General features: G+C 32.1%; 2 protein-coding genes across 3 annotated transcripts; one reads left to right on the forward strand and one right to left on the reverse strand.

Annotated features, from left to right (window-relative positions):
- Positions 1–8,038: 8,038 nt before the first annotated feature.
- Positions 8,039–9,646, forward strand: LOC145102354 (large ribosomal subunit protein uL5). The gene is made up of 5 exons (XM_079039743.1): positions 8,039–8,173; positions 8,311–8,418; positions 8,517–8,559; positions 9,033–9,228; positions 9,336–9,646. The coding sequence occupies exons 1-5, from the start codon at positions 8,171–8,173 to the stop codon at positions 9,532–9,534; spliced, it is 549 nt and encodes a 182-aa protein (XP_078895869.1). The 5' UTR covers positions 8,039–8,170; the 3' UTR covers positions 9,535–9,646.
- A 660-nt stretch (positions 9,647–10,306) lies between these two features.
- LOC145102355 (Tetratricopeptide repeat (TPR)-like superfamily protein) lies at positions 10,307–12,582 on the reverse strand. 2 transcript variants are annotated; one of them, XM_079039746.1, is made up of 2 exons: positions 12,097–12,582; positions 10,307–11,771 (listed from the first exon to the last, which is right to left on the reverse strand). In XM_079039746.1, the coding sequence occupies exons 1-2, from the start codon at positions 12,232–12,234 to the stop codon at positions 10,710–10,712; spliced, it is 1,200 nt and encodes a 399-aa protein (XP_078895872.1). In that variant the 5' UTR covers positions 12,235–12,582; the 3' UTR covers positions 10,307–10,709. The 2 variants fall into 2 exon arrangements, with proteins under 2 accessions (XP_078895872.1, XP_078895870.1); XM_079039744.1 differs by having other exon boundaries at positions 12,088–12,579.
- Between the last annotated feature and the right edge of the window lie 5,327 nt (positions 12,583–17,909).

Consider the following 17,909-nt stretch of genomic DNA (forward strand, 5'->3'; position numbering starts at 1 on the left):
TGAAAGGTAAGCTATATTAAACGTGGCAGACGATATTTACATTAGCACTTTTAATTGGATTAAGTGTAGATCCAAATTTTCCATTCTTGTTTGGTTTGATTGGTGTATGTCTCTTTTGTTAAACTTTTCTTGTATCACGACTTAATCTTCTCGCTTAAGCTTTTTGTTTGCTAATGATAACTTTTGCTCGTCGTTGAAAAAAAAAACTGCCATATTGGCATTAGCAAACATGTCCTCAACAAACTGTTTCTCACTTATAAGGGACATGATCTTAGAATATTGATCAAAAGTAAGAAAATGTTGATAAGCCTTGTCCACATAACATGAAGAAGCGTTAGAAGACTCATTCACATGTGAAGCAGCAACATAAGTATTATTTGAAAACTTGTTAGTATTGTTAAATCTTTTTTATGTTTAAAATATTTGGAAAATCCAATTAATTTGTAACATCTCTCAATGGTATGACCTTTTGAGACCACAATGGTTGCATTGAAAAACCTGATTTTTACCTTTAGACTTCCTAATGTCATTAATTTTACTAGCAAAAGCAAAAGATTAAATTATATTGGAAGACACAATTATAGAAGCATGTTTTAGATTAGACTATTCTCTAGAAACAATTGAAAAGGTAGTTTTCACATTAGGGAAATGTTCAAGAAGAAAAATATGAATCGTAACATGACTAAAAGAGTAATCTGGACCACTAAGAAACTACATTAATTTCATTAACTTTGAATGATTATTAAATTGAGTTGCATATTCACATGTACAATCATTCACATTAGTAAGACCATTGAATTCCTTCAAAGTAGCATCAAGTTTATCAAAGTAGTCAACAATACTTAATCCACTTCAAGTAAGAGAATTAACACGCATACACTGATGCAAGTTAAACACAACTAAGCCATCAACCTTATTATATGTATAAAATAGTTCACTCCAAATATTAAGAGAAAATTCAGAACAAGCATGCTCAACACATATAGACTCAGATAAAGATCATAAAATCCATGAACAAACAATAGCATTTACTTTATCCCACTTAAGTGACTTAACAATACCATCCTTCATTTTAATAATAGTACCATCAACAAATCTAATTTTATTTCGAGGCTTTAACGCTCTTGTCATTGAGCTCCTCCAGATCCTAAAATTTCCATTTCCAATAAGTTAAAAACTAATAATAGTGGTAACTGTATTGTCAAAAGGATGAAAATAAAGAGGATTATCAAAATCAATAGTTTCAATTTTATTAGACGACTCACCATTTTAGGGAGTACTACCAGTCGTATTTACAAGACAAGAAATGTACCAATCAGATCAAAAGGAAGATTCACACAAAGACACATAATACAGAGCAACACAAAGAAATCAACTAGGATTAACCCAAACAAACAACATGTATGTGAAACTTACAGTGATTCGACGAAGAAACTCAGAAAACAATAAGAATTAGCCCAAACAAAAAACAGGTGTGCGAAACTTACAGTGATTCCACCAAAAAATATTTGCAAGCACCAAGGTAGTTTTGTTATATCAACAAGATCAAACACTGAAGCAGAACAACATTCAAATGCAAGGAATCACCTACGTTTATAGAACTCGTTTGCACGAATTTAGCTAGACCGAAAAGTCTTAGTGTTGTTTGTTAGGATAACAATAGTCAAACTGATCGTTTACTACCAAGCCCTCATTTACTACTAAACATTGTGATGAAGAACTACCGAAGATGACAACACCAACAAACAACAATCACAGATCGATCGATAAGCCTTCAAACACCAAGAACAAACCCAATTAAGCATAAAAAACCTATATCGAACGGATAGACTTGCAAAGCAACAAAAAACCCTAGATCGACCAAAAGGACAGCAAATCTAGATCTAGACGTGAAATAACAAGAAATCGAGAACAAGCAGAAGCTCATTATGATACCATGAACAAAACACTAAAATACGACAACATCAACAATTCTTTTTATTGTAAATAAAAACCAGATGGGTTGAAAAAAACTTACAATGGAAAACTCACTACAACTCTCAATCACTCAACACAACAACGCTCACTAAAACACACTGCCACTGCCGAGATTTTACTAGTTTTATAATTTATATAATGTATCTTTACATATAAGTTAAAAAATAAAGTAAAATCAAGCAAAACAGATAAAAGGGTAATTATGTTATTTTATATGCATTCCAATTTTATTTCCTACAAACCAATCATAATCTAGAATTAATTATAATTCCATTTCCTGTCAACCAAACAGGATATGAAATTGGATTCAAGTTCCTCATAAATTCATTTTTCAATTCCTTCACAAACATTGTGCTAACCAAACAACACCCTAATATAATTCTCAAACCTACAGATAAGACTATTTATATTCATAATCCTATCAAATCCAACATGACCCGACCCGACCCATTGCATTTTAATCTCTAAATATTATTAAAAGATAACCCTTAATTCTAAACTGAAAAAAATTAGGACCATTGATTGCATTTCAATCCTATATTTTTCATCTTTGGATTATTTACTGACTTCATCTTTGTCAACCCTTTAATTTTGTCCACAAATTTTATAAAACATATATTACATTTTAAATTATGAATTTATTAATGACAATTAAATATCACCAAAAATAAAATGAATTAAATTATGAATTCTATTAATGACAATTAAATCTCACAAAAATAAAATGAATTAAATTATGAATTCTATTAATGACAATTAAATCTAACAAAAATAAAATGCATTAAATTAAAGATTCTATTAATGACAATTAAATCTCACCAAAAATAAAATGAAAAAAATACCCCACTCCACCCATCATTACCAGTACTCCTACGGTATCCCCCTCATTTCTTTACATGATTTATCTAACCTAAATTTTGTAGTGGAGAAGAAAATTGGGGAAAGAAGAAATAGAATATATGTGAGCTTCCATCTGTGTGGATCATTCGTGTGTTCGATCATCATGGAAGAAGAATGAATGATATAGAGATAAATTTCTTTGGATTATACTTTAATCTGATCATAGTTTAGATCGATTTTGGGTACGTTTTAGATTATGTTTTTTCTATTCTATTTTAACTATGAAGTTTCAATCTATAAAACATTTCGATGTAAGTTTAAATCCATAATGGTTATGTTTTCTGAATCTACTTCAAATTTTGTTCTTATGATCTGTATTGTTGATTTTAATTTTTTAAGTTATAGGTATCTAGAGAGCAAAAGGATGGACACAGTAGCACCATTACATCTTATCCATTTTGAAAGATATGTTCACTAGGTAGTGAATTTGTATATGTCGGTTTTATTTTTTTATTTTTACATTTTTGTATATGAATTTAGTCGATAGTTTTTTTGTGGCTTACCAGGTCGTGAATGGAAGATATACTTGAGTCAATCTCTATAATGCTTTACCCATTTGATCCGTTCATGGATTTAGATACGGAATTCAAACACTTATACCAGTGAGTGATCTACATATTCTGCAACTCAACAAAACCCAGTGGTGATATGTGTTTTGATTTATTGTAAAAAATATCTTTTTATAAAAATACAAATTGGGCTCTTAGAAATAAGTTATTCACCGATCCTTTTTAATACTATAATAAAACATCTTTTAGACTCAATAGCAAAGAAAAGACAGAGTTTTAATATATCATGTAAATAGATTACATCGACAAATCTTTTTGGAAAAATGTTTGGGATTGATTAATTTTGGTTAATTAGCAAAATTTTTTTGTTTAACTTGCGTTGTCTGGGCATGCCGAGAAGTATAGTAAGAACCTTGCACAACCTTATTATTTCGTTTAACTGGTTTGAATCTTCTTATTGAGTTTACTTTATCAAGGATAAATGGGTACACCCTACACTCTTGAAAATAGGGTTGGGAACATTGTGAGTATCAATATTTTCTCGGTAATTAGAGAAGATATTAGTATAAAAGTTGCAATATAATTTTTTTTAGTATTAAACTTCAAAAAAAAAGTTCATATATAGCAATGTACTCTTAAAAAATAACTTTTTGGATTATTTTTAGTTTATATGGAAAGTTACATTTTTTTTATCTTACAACTCATTTAAAGGATTGTTTTTTAGAAAAAAATTCATTAGTAACATTAAACTTTGCAAAAAAGTTCATCAATAGCATTATAGTTTCAAAAAATGACTTTTTCGTATTCTTTTTGCTAATCTATAATTTTTTTTTTGTACATTAGAGCTCATTAATAGGGTTTTTTAAAACATTTTGTTAATAGAAAGTACATTTCATTTTCTTTCACATATAGACCATTTATGTAAAAAAACTATTTCAAATATGGACCATTTATGTACTTTTGTTCACAAGTGAACAATTTATGTAATATATAAATTTAAATGTTAATTAGTAGGTCATTAATATGACAATTTTCTAGGGAAATTTCTTTTTAGTATTGAAATTTGCAAAAAAAAAAAAAAAGTTCATTAATGCATTGTACTTAAAAAAAACATATTATTTTAGATTATTTTTAGAGGATATTGAAATGTTTCATTTTCCTACATTGAAGCTCATTTGTAGGACAGTGTTTTGGAAGCAAATTTCATTAATCACGTTGAACTTTGCAAAAAAAAAATTCATTAATAGCATCGTACTTTTAAAAATAACTTTTTTTTGGAATTCTTTAACTGCATGTAGATTCATTGAATGCCTAGCTTAATGAACATATGTGGAGAAATCCTTTTGAAAAAGGATAAAATCTTGATATGACAGCCCAAAAAAGAAAAAGAAAAACTCAGTTTTGACTAACCCAACTTATTTAAAATCTTTATTCATTTTAGTAGCTACACACCATTTAGATGTTCTCAAAATAACATATGAAATAACTTCGAGATGTAATAAATCTAAAAAGTTATTTGACATGTTTTGTACTTTCTAATGATCATTACCAGGAAACCTTTGAAGGATTTTTTTCCAGAAAGAATGTGATCAATATACAAAACAATGTTGCATATAGAACCTAATGTTTTTTAATTTGCTGTAATAAGGTCTTCCTGTAACAGTTGATTGGCCCTACCCAACTCCCACATGCAAGGCTATCAGGAAACCTTTGAAGGAGTTGGGTAGGGCCAATCAACTGTGATTTCAAGATTAAGAAGAACACATTGATTTCACGATTGAGAAGAACACATCCCATCAACCAAGACCAGACAATCAACCATATTAGTGACCCCTACTAAAATTAGAAATGTACTTTGAGTAATCCTCCAAAACAGGCAATGAACTTTGAACTGTAGCAACTCTTGAATCAATTCCCAAATTGTACATCAACCTTCCAACATTAAACCTTGAACATTTTCAATTAATGTTATCGAGTTGCTATGCATTTGATTATTTAGATATATCATAAATTGTTAGGTTCCCCTGTTGATTTTACTACTTTAACCTGTACAAAGGATAAATACCTATAATACCTACAAATAGGAGAGTGTTGTCTTTTCTTTGTGAAATATTTAATAGCTAATTTGATAGTAGCGTTTCTGTTTTACAATAATAAGGTTTGAATGATTGATTTTAAATAATCATTCTGTAAAATCATTTAAAAACCAAACCTATTCCTTTTTATATACAATTACGTTAATAATGCAGAAGTTAAACCATAATCTTTTTGTTTTATTAGTTGTCTTAATTCTAAAATGTATATAATTATTATGTAAATTTGATTACTTATTTATCCTATTTTAAAATAATACATTATAATCATACTTATTTATTTGAGGAGTACAAGTAGAATGATAACAATATATTAATTAATTGTGTATTTATCATATATATATATATATATATATATATATATATATATATATATATATATATAAAAGTTGTATTATAATATAAGTTTTTAAATAAGACATAACGAGGTTACCACCTTATAAAAATAAAAATAGTATAACAACCAATTAATCGATTCTCTATTTCATTATGATGTTTAAACGATTACTTTTTTTATACGAAAAATTTGTCTAAATATATAAAAGTAATCATGTTTTAATTTGTCAAATTATAAAAGTAATTATTGTTTATGTTTTTCATATATGGAAATCATATTATGAAAAAGAGTACAAGCATCAACATGTTTTAAAATAAACTTCACATATTATTTTAGTTTTTAAACATATATTTTAACAAAATAAATATTTATTTTGTTTAGGATTAATGTATACTTATATATGAATGGGAGATGATACAAAAACAATATATTCTGTGTTCTTTAAAGTATAGCATGTTCCCGCTAAGAACATATACAAATTTGCATTCATAAATAAGTTTCAGTTTTAACCAATTTGCTAATATTTATTGCAACACACCATCCCTCTAAACCTTAAACCCATAAATAAATGTTTGAAACTAATCATTGAAAGAAACTATTTGATATCGTTGCATCACTAATTGTCGAAATAAACCATTCTAGAGATTTGGTCCAATGATTCTTCTGTGTCCGCATGAAGATGATATGTTCCCATTCAAGCTGATAAAAACACAATTTCTAATTTGATTATGTTTTACAATGACAATCAATAAAGCTTAGAGACAAACAATTCCAAATGTATGTATTTACCTCCCAAAATCGGTTTCTCGTCTGGCCAACTTTATGTGACATTGTCTAGAGGGATATCACATGCCAATACAAAAATATTAGAGAACGCTGATGAACAGTTTAATAACAGTGAAGTCTATACATCAAATATGGTCGACAAAGAGGATATCATTATTCTATAGCTATTTATCTTCCACAATCATCTGGAGGCAAGACCATTTTATTTGGTGGTGACTTTAGACAAATTCTTCCGGCAATAGAAAGAGGTAATCATTCAGATATTGTGCAGGTATCATATTCATCCAAAATACGGCGTGAATGTACAGTTTTATGTTTAACCGTAAACATGAGGCTTTAGTTTGGTTGTCTAACTAATGATTTAGATGAGACGAAAACATTTAATGAGTGGATTCTTAAGATTGGTGAAGGTAATACTGGTGGTTTTAATGATGGTGAAGCTGAAGTTGAATTTTCAGAACACGCTGCCGTTCACTCTACATGTGACCATATTCATTCAATTGTATCCACAATTTATCCATCCTTTGAAAACATTTTAGGATTGATTAAAGATGAAGAGAAAACATATATGAGTTCAAATTCTTTACGTGAGACAGAGGTACAATTTTTTTTTGAGGAAGCAATCTACTCTTCAGTAGTGTTGAATGGTTTTAAGACATCTAGAATTTCCAACCATAAACTTACACTAAAAATAGATGTTCCAGTCATGTTACTTCGTTATATCGACCAAACCAAAGGACTATGCAATGGTACTAGATTACAGATTGTTAGACTTGGAAGACACGTCATTGAAGCCTGAATCATACATGATAGATTCTTCAACGAGACTACTTATATACCTTGCATGAAGTTAACTCCGTCTAATAAAAGAATCTCATTATGTTTTCAGCGAAACCAATTCCCCATAGTTGTTTATTTTGTTATGACCATTAACAAAAGAAAATGACAATAATTATCAAATGTTAGATTATACTTATGTAGGCATGTCTTCACTCATTGCCAGTTACATGTTTTTTGTTTCTTGCATCACAAATGAAAAAGGATTGAAACTACTCGTATATGACGAGGAAAGTCATCCAACTAATAAAACAAAAAGTTATGTCTACAAATAGGTCCTTCAACGATTATAGATATTTAGATGTTTCATTGTCTTTTTTTTCAGACATCTCAATGTTACCAATAATGCTAAATCTGTTTCTGTTACTTTATCTTTTTTTATGGTGCCAACTTTTTAAAACTTTTTTATGTACATTTTTATATGTTTCCCTAGATTTTACGGGCCATAATATAGTATCCTAAACAAATGTAGTCTCAAATGCTATGCATTTTGGTGTGGTAAGGCCGTAAGGGTACTTGAAACCCGACCCAATACATGAATATGTATATAAGATAAACCTGTTGGGCTATAAAAGATATGGGCTGAAAGCTGGCTAGGTAGGTTGGATGGGCTAATTATGGGCCTCTTCTACATAAAACACAATCTCAAACAAAACCCTAGCAATATTTACAGATAAAGCTTTACGCCATTTCGATTCTTGCCACCGTTTCTGCAACCTGCTCATCTAACAATGGTAATCTCTCTCCCTCTACCTCCTCTATATCTCACACACACATACACGCACGCACAATCAACAGAAGAACAGATTTCGATGTTCTTTTGTGATTTCTCGTTTTGATTCTTTGACGATGGTGTTCTTTTTAAGTGTAGGCCTCAGAAAGGAAGCTTGCGAACCCAATGAGGGAAATTAAGGTTCAGAAACTCGTCCTCAACATTTCAGTCGGAGAAAGCGGCGATCGTCTCACCCGTGCTGCCAAGGTATTTATTTACTCCCATAAAAGTTTCAAACCGAGTTTTTAGATTTACACTCTGTATCTTGAGATTTTGATATTATATCTGTGATGAATACGATTTAGGTTTTGGAGCAACTGAGCGGCCAATCCCCTGTTTTCTCAAAGGGTAAGAGCCATTTTCATCCAAATTACATCATTCCCGTTTAAGTTTTCTATCTTGTATCAAATGTTCTTTTCTTTGAGTTCGTTTAATAAGTATAGAAAATAATCCGATGACACAGTTAGTGGTTAAATGGGGTTTCTTTATCTACCGATATCAGTTATCATAAAAGTTACTGTAAAAGGCGTGATTCTGTTTTCATGATGAATTGGTTTACTCTCAAGCTCAGACAATCAAATAGCTTAGTTTGGGAGCTTTTTGTTTGATTAGAAAGTCCATTACAGTTTATGTCATCACAAGGCACGATTGAAATTAGAATAATGTACTTGTTGCGTTCTCTTTCTTGCCCAATATAGTTTGATCCACACATAGTTCAATCAATCTGAAGCACCTAAAATACCCTTTCAATAACAATGAAATAAAGGTTATCGAACCAAACAAAGTTACCTATGACTAATTGTTTATTTTGATTTTTACAGCAAGGTACACTGTGAGGTCATTTGGGATCAGGCGTAATGAAAAGATTGCATGTTATGTCACTGTTAGAGGAGACAAGGCCATGCAACTTTTGGAAAGTGGTTTGAAGGTGAAGGAATACGAGTTGTTGAGGCGCAACTTTAGTGACACTGGATGCTTTGGATTTGGTATTCAAGAGCACATCGATCTTGGTATCAAGTAAGTCTATCTTTGTCTTAATGGATAAAGGAAAGTGACTGAATGAGACTAAATGACTGTTTTTATAGCTTAATGGATTAAGTGATTTATTGTTTTTATGATGGTAGGTATGATCCGTCTACGGGTATCTATGGTATGGATTTCTTTGTGGTTCTAGAACGTCCCGGATACCGTGTTGGCCGTCGTCGTAGGTGCAAGGCGCGTGTTGGGATCCAACACCGAGTGACAAAGGATGATGCAATGAAATGGTTTCAAGTGAAATACGAGGGTGTCATTCTCAACAAATCTCAACAAATTGGAGCTTAGATTTATTATTATTATTATTATTGTCTTCTTTTTGTAAAATTTTGGAGTTTGCTTTTTGAAAGTTTTACTATTGAGGATTATGATTAATGTGAGTTTTGTTTTGTTTTGGACCTTTTTGAATCTTGGTACAAGTGCGTAACTGCTTTTGATCTTGTTAAAGACTACAAAGTTGCAGGAAATATGAATTTTAGTCTTGCTTTTGATTTAGACCATCTTTAATAAAAATCAATCTAACAAAGAAAATGTTCCAATTTTTTTTTGAAGAATGTAATTCCATGATTGACTGAAATTTTATGCAGTTAATGATATAAAGACCAATGAAGACGAGAGTAAACTAAAAGTTTAGGCTCCATTTGTCATAAATGACATAATATGATAATTTGATAGAGTTTAATGTGCATTGGATTAAGATATGATGATTAGAGTGTTTCAAGTTCTAGATTGGTAAAAGAGAAATCGGCATCAAGAGAATTAGTGGATAACTTTTTGGTTTGATAGCAACTCTGTTGGAAAACTTATGGTATATTATGTAACTTTATTTTGATTAGTAATAAAATTATGGGTTATTATAGTAATTAAACTTGGCATAATACATAAGGCAAACTGCCTTAAATACGTCTTTCACTGATTTTGTGATTTGAATGTCAATCCTAATTATAGCTTAAACATCTTGTTTGCTTCTGAACATTAATATGTTTATGATAGTTGCTTTTGGTTTGTGGTAGATGTGTAGTTATCTTATATTTATGCTATTTCTCAAAAGGTCAAAATGTGAACGTAATTAAGAAATGTGGTCATATTGGTGAATATCCCCAGTTTAATACATTTTTCTGTTAAGTACATTACGATCTACATAAAACATTAATGCATAGCCATGATCTTCCATGAACAGCAGCAAAATTCTGCATGAAAATATCAGACGAGAAGATACCACAGAGCTCAAGTCTTCAATATGTCCATTTTCCGGTGTCAATTTATCAATATCTTCCAATTACATGTTGAATAGCGCATCATACCTGTAGTCAAACCAACTACCTAGTAAAATTCATCACAGTGAAAAAAAAAACAAGGAGAACTAGCAACATACTTCCATTTACTTATATATTATGACATCATACTTTGAAAGTTCAACCCAATTAAACTTGAGTAAAAAATTATCGATTAACGATAATTTTTCATCTATTTTTCCTTTTAAAATCTTTAGGACCAACAAGATCCTCCATACATTCATTCATCTCCTCCAACAACTTTCCCGCCAATTCCAACTTCCCCAATCTCTTCAAATTACTAATCATGGATCTATAAACATAAATCGAAGGACGAATTTGCCCTCGCTTCATCTCTTCAAAGAGTCTCAATGATTCTTCCACATTCCCAGATCGAAAAAAACACTCAATCAAAGCAGTATAAGTCCTCAAATCAAACTTCAATCCCACTTCAACTACCTCTTTCATAACCACCACACACAAATCAAATCTCCCGACCTTTCGCAAACTATTTACCATTGTATTATACGAAACAATATCCGGGGGTATTTCCGTCTTTTTCATATTGGAAAACACATCAAGCATTTCATCCAATCGTCCCTCTTTACCATATACTCCCAAAATGGTATTATAAGTAATCAAATCCGGTTTACATTTTAAACTCTTCATATTATCAAAAACAAGAATCGCATTATGAACATGTCCACATTCTGCAAATCCGTATATAATCCGGTTAAAAACTGTCACATTTCCCGTGTAATTTAAGTCTGAGATTTCTTTAAGGAAAGATAAAATGAAAGTTAAATCGTTGCTCTTGGAAATGGCTTTGGTGGTGTTAAAATAGGTGGTGGAGTTCATAGGAAGGTGGTTGATGTACATATGTTTGAAAATATGGGCGGCGATTTTGGTATTGTTGTTTTCACTGGCGGCATTGAGGAGGAGATTGTATGATGGGAGGATGTCGATGCCATTGGTTGCGTGTTTATTGTGTAATAATTGGAGGAGAATAGTGGCTGCTTGGAGGTTTTTTGTTTTGCAGAGTTTATTGATGTGATTGGTGCATAATTCGTTGATGGAATTTGGGGTTTTTTGTAACTCGGATATGATTTTGTCCAAGATTTGATGTGCTAATTCTTCGTCCTCAATGGATGCTTGAGTTACCAATGATCGGGTTTTCAATGTGCAGGTTCTTAGCACGGGATATAGTGGACGTATCCATGGAAGTTTAATTGGGGTTGATGTGATTTGCATCTGCATAAGTAAGATTAGTTAAAACTTACAGTTCATTATGGTCGACATTATGTGTATTTGGAAATTTTTTCCACAATGGTAGTTTCTTTTCAACAAAAAAGCTTAGCTCAAGTACTCCCAATCAAATGCAAAATGCGTACAAAAAACAGAGCCCTAATACAGTTAAAATAACAAACTGACAAATGAGAATTTCAGAAACCCTAATGAAAACGCAAGAATATCAATCACCGTGAAGCGGAAATGGATGTTAACAAGCACAAACCCTAGAGTGAAATGCGAAATTTTAAATTTTGCAAAGAGAAGAAAAACGACTTACATGTAGTACCTTCGGAGAGAAATCTGATTCTCCACGATCAGAACTCTGGTAGCTGCAACTATTGCATAAGGAGGAAATACACAACAAATAGGGGGTTTTCCATCGGGGAATAACCACTATTTTCAAGCGATTCGAAGCAGATAGCATCTAATCCGACAATATTTTTTCGATTTTTAGGGTTTATCTAGGGTTTAAGCAGAATGTCAGCATTTTGAATAGTCGGTTACAAATGTCATCGATCTTCCTACTTCAGCAAATAGTCTGGCGGCTCAATTGTCCATTTTGCCCCTGACGACCTTTTGGGGTATACGAGGGTTCTTGGTCTGCGTTTTTCAGAGCGATTGATGCTGTTTTGAACTTGAATTAAAACTGGAGTTGCTCGAAAGTTTCCCGCAATTGAGTTGGGAGTAAAATTCTGAGTGCGCTTGCTGTGGTGTTGCCCTCAGATTTCTTTGCAATTATGGGATATTTCCAACTGGCCACTGATACTAAAGAATCCATTATACTCTATGATGGTCAATGGGTTAGGCATTTATTCGATTCTAATTATTATTTTGTTATTTCTATTGAACCATCTCTCAACTCCTCCATTCTAACTTTTATTGAATCATAATCATCACATCTACCACCACCCACCCGGCTCACCTCTACCATTATCATTTTCTAAAAATAAAAACTGATAGCGAAATACATATCTAAACACGTTTTCTAAATTTCTAAAACAGAAAATGAAAAATGAATAAGTTTTAACTAACTGCATTTTATAAATTTTCCAATGAAAACTGAAAATGGAAAGCAAAAATTGAAAACGGAAAACAGAAAACAAGAAATGAAAATTGTTTTTCCGTAAACGTAACCTAAGTTTACCTCTCTTAAATTCGGATTTTTTTTTTCAGGTTTAACATTAGTTGATTTTTCGATATTATTATTCCTTTGGTTCTTCCGTCTTTGATATTATTATTCCTTCGATGTTACTATTCATTTGATGTTGTGGCGTGCATTATGAACATCTTCCAAATGTTATCACTAATAATATGCAATCACGGTCATACATATATTCTTTGCATTTGAAAAAGAATTAATGTTTTTTTTGATGATTTACCTACCATTTGATTATTATATCATTTGCCCATGATTATAAGAAGCTAATCATAATACATCATTTATAAAATATATTGCTAAAAAAAAACTAAAAGTTAGAGAAAACTAAAATGTGCAATAATCAATAAGAATTTAAATAACTTGTTATTATTAAAATTGATGTTTTCAAAGAGATGATGTTCACCATCGTTTTTTTAACAACAATGAATATTATAAAAAAGATGATATTTATGTGAGTGGGAATTCCTTAAAGCCTTATGACAAAATAAACTATTGGGCATAGGGGTGATAGGTGTGCTAAATGATGAAAAGCCATGAGATTAATCGAATAATAAATGTGGGAGGCAAAACACTTGCTAGCCCCCACTCCCTCCGCCCCTTACTCTTGGGTACCACACAAATTGACAAAATTACAAAAATGGTTTCAGTAGTTGGCAAATTTATATGTTTTTTTTCCAAAACGAAATGTTGGTGCATCATTGGTCCGAAATTGAATCTTTCTATTGTTTTTGGTCCATATAGTAGGCATTTTTGTGTGGTTTTGGTCCAAACCCAACTTGAAATGACGAATTTGCCCTTCAATAACGTTTTTCTTAATTTTTTTTAATTATTTTCTATATATTTAATTAAAAAACCAAAAAAAAAAAAAAAAACAAAATATACCCTGCCCACCCCTCCTCCTAACCTACCCATCGATATTTACTCAATGCCTCTATTTCTCTATCTTTATCTTTGCCGAACCACCAACATCATAGGACCACCGTCGCCTGCCGGACACCACCACTTGTTGGAGACCACCACCTATTGGACACACCTGCCTACCCATATTTACATCATCAATGTTACCCTTCATCTCCAGAAACCACCATCGACGACATTTTTCTTCCTTCAGTGGTTCCGATCTACAAAAATTGATGAATGGTTTTAGAAACCACTACCACCGGCGTCATCCTTTTTCCTTCGTGAGTGTCGTTGTTTTTTTGGTAAGCCCTCGACAGTCCTCATCATTGACATTCCCTTCACCCTCCTGTACTTCTAGTCTCAGCCAGAAATCGTTCACCACTACTCATCGACACTTTCAATCGGGGTTGGGGTTGAGAAGGAGATGCAGGGTTTGATCAACACATGAAAAATGAGGAAAAAGACGATGAAGGTTTCAATTTCTAGGGATCTAGGTTTAAAATTCCCCGTCGTCGGAAACCTACATCTGGATCTAAAGTCTTCACCAGAGTTTGAATTTATGTCTTGACCCGATTTGTTATCCTATTCTACAATCGATCTCCCACTACCAAAAGCTAGATGTACGATAGGCGATTAGATTTGGGTTTAAACTCCCCCGTTGTCTCTGCTGACACAATTCGTCACTCCTTTCCCGATGTAAAAATAGATCGGTGGCTTCTGAAGGTTTGAGGAGGCATCTAGCGACGAGCAGTACAAGCGGATAGTGGTGGCATTTAGGGAGAGAGAGAAAGAGAAAGATGTGTGTGTAAGAGAGAGTGAACATGAATGGGCTAGGGGCCTGAACGAGAAAGGAAAACGAGTATGGTGGTTTTTTTGAATAAAAATAGATAATAAAAAACTGAAAAAATAAACTATAAGGGCATAATGGTCTTTTTAAATAGATAGGGTCCAAAAAAAAAAAGATCCAATTTTGGACCAGTGGTGCAACAACATTTCATTATGGACGAAAAACGCATAAATTTTCCAACCACAAAAACCATTTTTGCAATTTTGTCACACAAATTCAAGTTGGCTTCTACTATACTACCTTATGTTTGATGAGTGTTAGAATATATCAATATTCCTTATATTTAGTCTTTGTATTTACATAACATTACATTTCTTTATCCTTATGCTTATATTAGGGTTATTACTTTCGCCGTATAAATAAATGATTAGTCCTCCTTTGTATCGTGGAACCTAAACTCACTCAATATATAGATTATATTAATTTTCTCTCCCTTGCAATATTTTGATGAACCTATATTCGAAAGTTACAATTTGTTACATTAAACTTAGTCAAAATAGAATTATCGTAAGATATAAAAAAAGAAAAAAATTCTATATTTTATAGATTTTCATTATATATGGCAAGAAGAGTATATTTTTTTGATTCGCCTAATTTTACGAATTTCATCTTTTATCTTATTAATAGAAACTTCTTGATCAATAATCAGGAATATAGAAAAAGGGGCGGATTTTCTGTGACTTTTGATTCTTTCGTCTAATTTAACTTGAATTCCGATAAACTAATTACTTGTTTGCTCAAAATCATTGAACTTAATGTTCTAATTTTGATTCAAAAGGAAAGAAAGTGTGTAGTTGAAATAACTCACTCACAACACTTTTTAAAGGATTACGTGGTACGATTAGATCGAGTAAGCCCTTCTGGAATAAATACTCGGCCGCTTGTGAACCCTCGGGTACTGTTTTATTCAATGTTTGTTCAAGTACTCTTTTAACCGCAAAGGCAATGTAGGCATTGGGTTCGACAATAATGATATCCCCCAACATACCAAAACTAGTTGTCACCCCACCGATAGTAGGAGATGTAAGAATTGGTACATAGAATAACTTTTTATTTGATTGATAATCATATAAAGCAGGAAATATTTTAGCCATTTGCATCAAGCTCAAACTTCCTTCTTGCATGCTTGCCCCTACGGAAGCACACACTATAATAAGAGGTAGAAAGTCTTAAATTAGTAGTGTATTCAATTAAACGAGTAATTTTCTCCCTGGCTACGGATCCCATACTACCTCCCATAAACTGAAATCCGTAACCCCAATTGCTACAGTAATACCGTTTAGTTGCCCTCTGCCTGTTTGAACAACCTCGGTTAATCCTTTATTTCTTTGATAAGAATCAATACAATTTTTATAAGGCTCCTCCGAATGAAATTCAATGGGATCCAGATTCCAGAGAGACCATGTCTTCATCCATAGGCTCCCAAGTGCCCGGATCGATCAAAAGTTCGATTCTATCTGAACTACTCATTTTCAAATGATATCCACATTGTTCACAAAGATGCATCTTTAATTTAAAAAAATTCTTATAATTTAATCCATAACAACTTTCGCATTGAACCCACAGATGTCGGTATTGTTGAGTTACAACCATATGAGTAGAACTTTCTAGTATAATTTGATTATCCGTTGTGATATCCTCGTTTTGACGATTATTCTCACTTTATTACAAATGAAACTAGAAATGTAATTGTTACTGGAATTATTGTTACTGAAATTGTCATTGCCACTTACAATGTAATTATCAATACATATTTGGGACTGAAGATAACTGTCAATGCAACTATTAATGTGATTATTCCAAGTATACTGAGTATCATCCATGTAACGATCGTCGTCAGGATTCTTACTCTTAGATCCATTATTTAGATCACTAGAATTATGATAAAAAGAACTTTCTAGTTCACTACAAAAGGATGATCATTGGCAATCTCAAAGATATGATTTTCAATATCAAAATATATAGAATAACTGTCCCCATCACTATCATTCACTAAAAAAGTATCATCGGAGAAAAAATTCCGAATATCCTTGACGCCAAAAAAAGATCAACATTACTGTAATTGTCATGACCACCCAACCCTGAATGTTTTTTTTTTCCGTATCATTTCTATTCGAATCTTTACTTTCACTGGCATTTTCAATAGGACAAAGACTGCTCATTGATTTACTTAGCCTACATTTGTGTTCGAACTCCTTAAATAACATCGAATTGAACCACCATCTTTTCATAGAGTTTTCTTGCTCCATATTTGCATGAAAATACAATAGATGAATAGTCATTCGACGAAAAATCATTTAATTTATTTGAATATCTTATTTCCTATCAGAATAAGCATATCAATACAATCACTAGGATTATTAACTAATATAATGAGTGTAAGTATTGAAAAAATGATTTGTTCTCTCCTACGAACAATTTTTTCGTAAAATCTCATATAATAACTAATAATCAGTTAAATTTCTATTACAATACGAAACAAAAGGTAGTTGGGATGTATAAAAAAAGGATACAATCCCTGACAGTTACCTCCCCTCTGGAAGCACAAAATAACAACTCTAAGAGCATTGAGTGTGGGCAACTGGATGTAAGACCAAATTGGTGCCACCTCATCCATAACACCACCATAACACCAAGGGGGAAATAATGTTCCACATGTTATATCATGTTAAGAGGTAGAGAGAGAAAATAGAGAAAATTATTTGATTGGTTGATGAAGAAGATAACCAATCATCTTTCTTGTTTTATCTTGTCCTCGTTACCACAAGATGCAAAATAACGAGCACAAACGAGTAGGGGGGCGGTGCCCCCCCCGTCACGACGCCGTTGAGGGTGCCACATCACCCGGTTGCTTCTCGGTTTTACCGCATCCTCTAAGAGGGTTTTTTCTTATTGGATCAAGCAATGACGTTATCAAAAGTGACTAATTCGGACCGGACAGTGTCATCATCAAATTCGACCAGCCTGGACTAAACTTTTTGGCGGATGACTTGTCCATAACCACTTTCATTCGAGCATCTTGAAACTTGACATAACGTTTTATTTTGTTTTGTCATTTTTGATTTTTTTTTTATCATGAATAATGTCAATTTAAGAAAAAAATAAGGGATCAAATTTGATAAAGTCCAAACTAATTCGGGACTAGTTTGTGAATTGATCTTTCATCAATCTGCATAGTCTTGCATTGGGACCT

Source organism: Lactuca serriola, chromosome 4 (assembly GCF_051521515.1).
Source record: "Lactuca serriola cultivar US96UC23 chromosome 4, Lser_US96UC23_V15, whole genome shotgun sequence".
In the NCBI taxonomy this organism is placed as follows: Eukaryota; Viridiplantae; Streptophyta; class Magnoliopsida; order Asterales; family Asteraceae; genus Lactuca; species Lactuca serriola.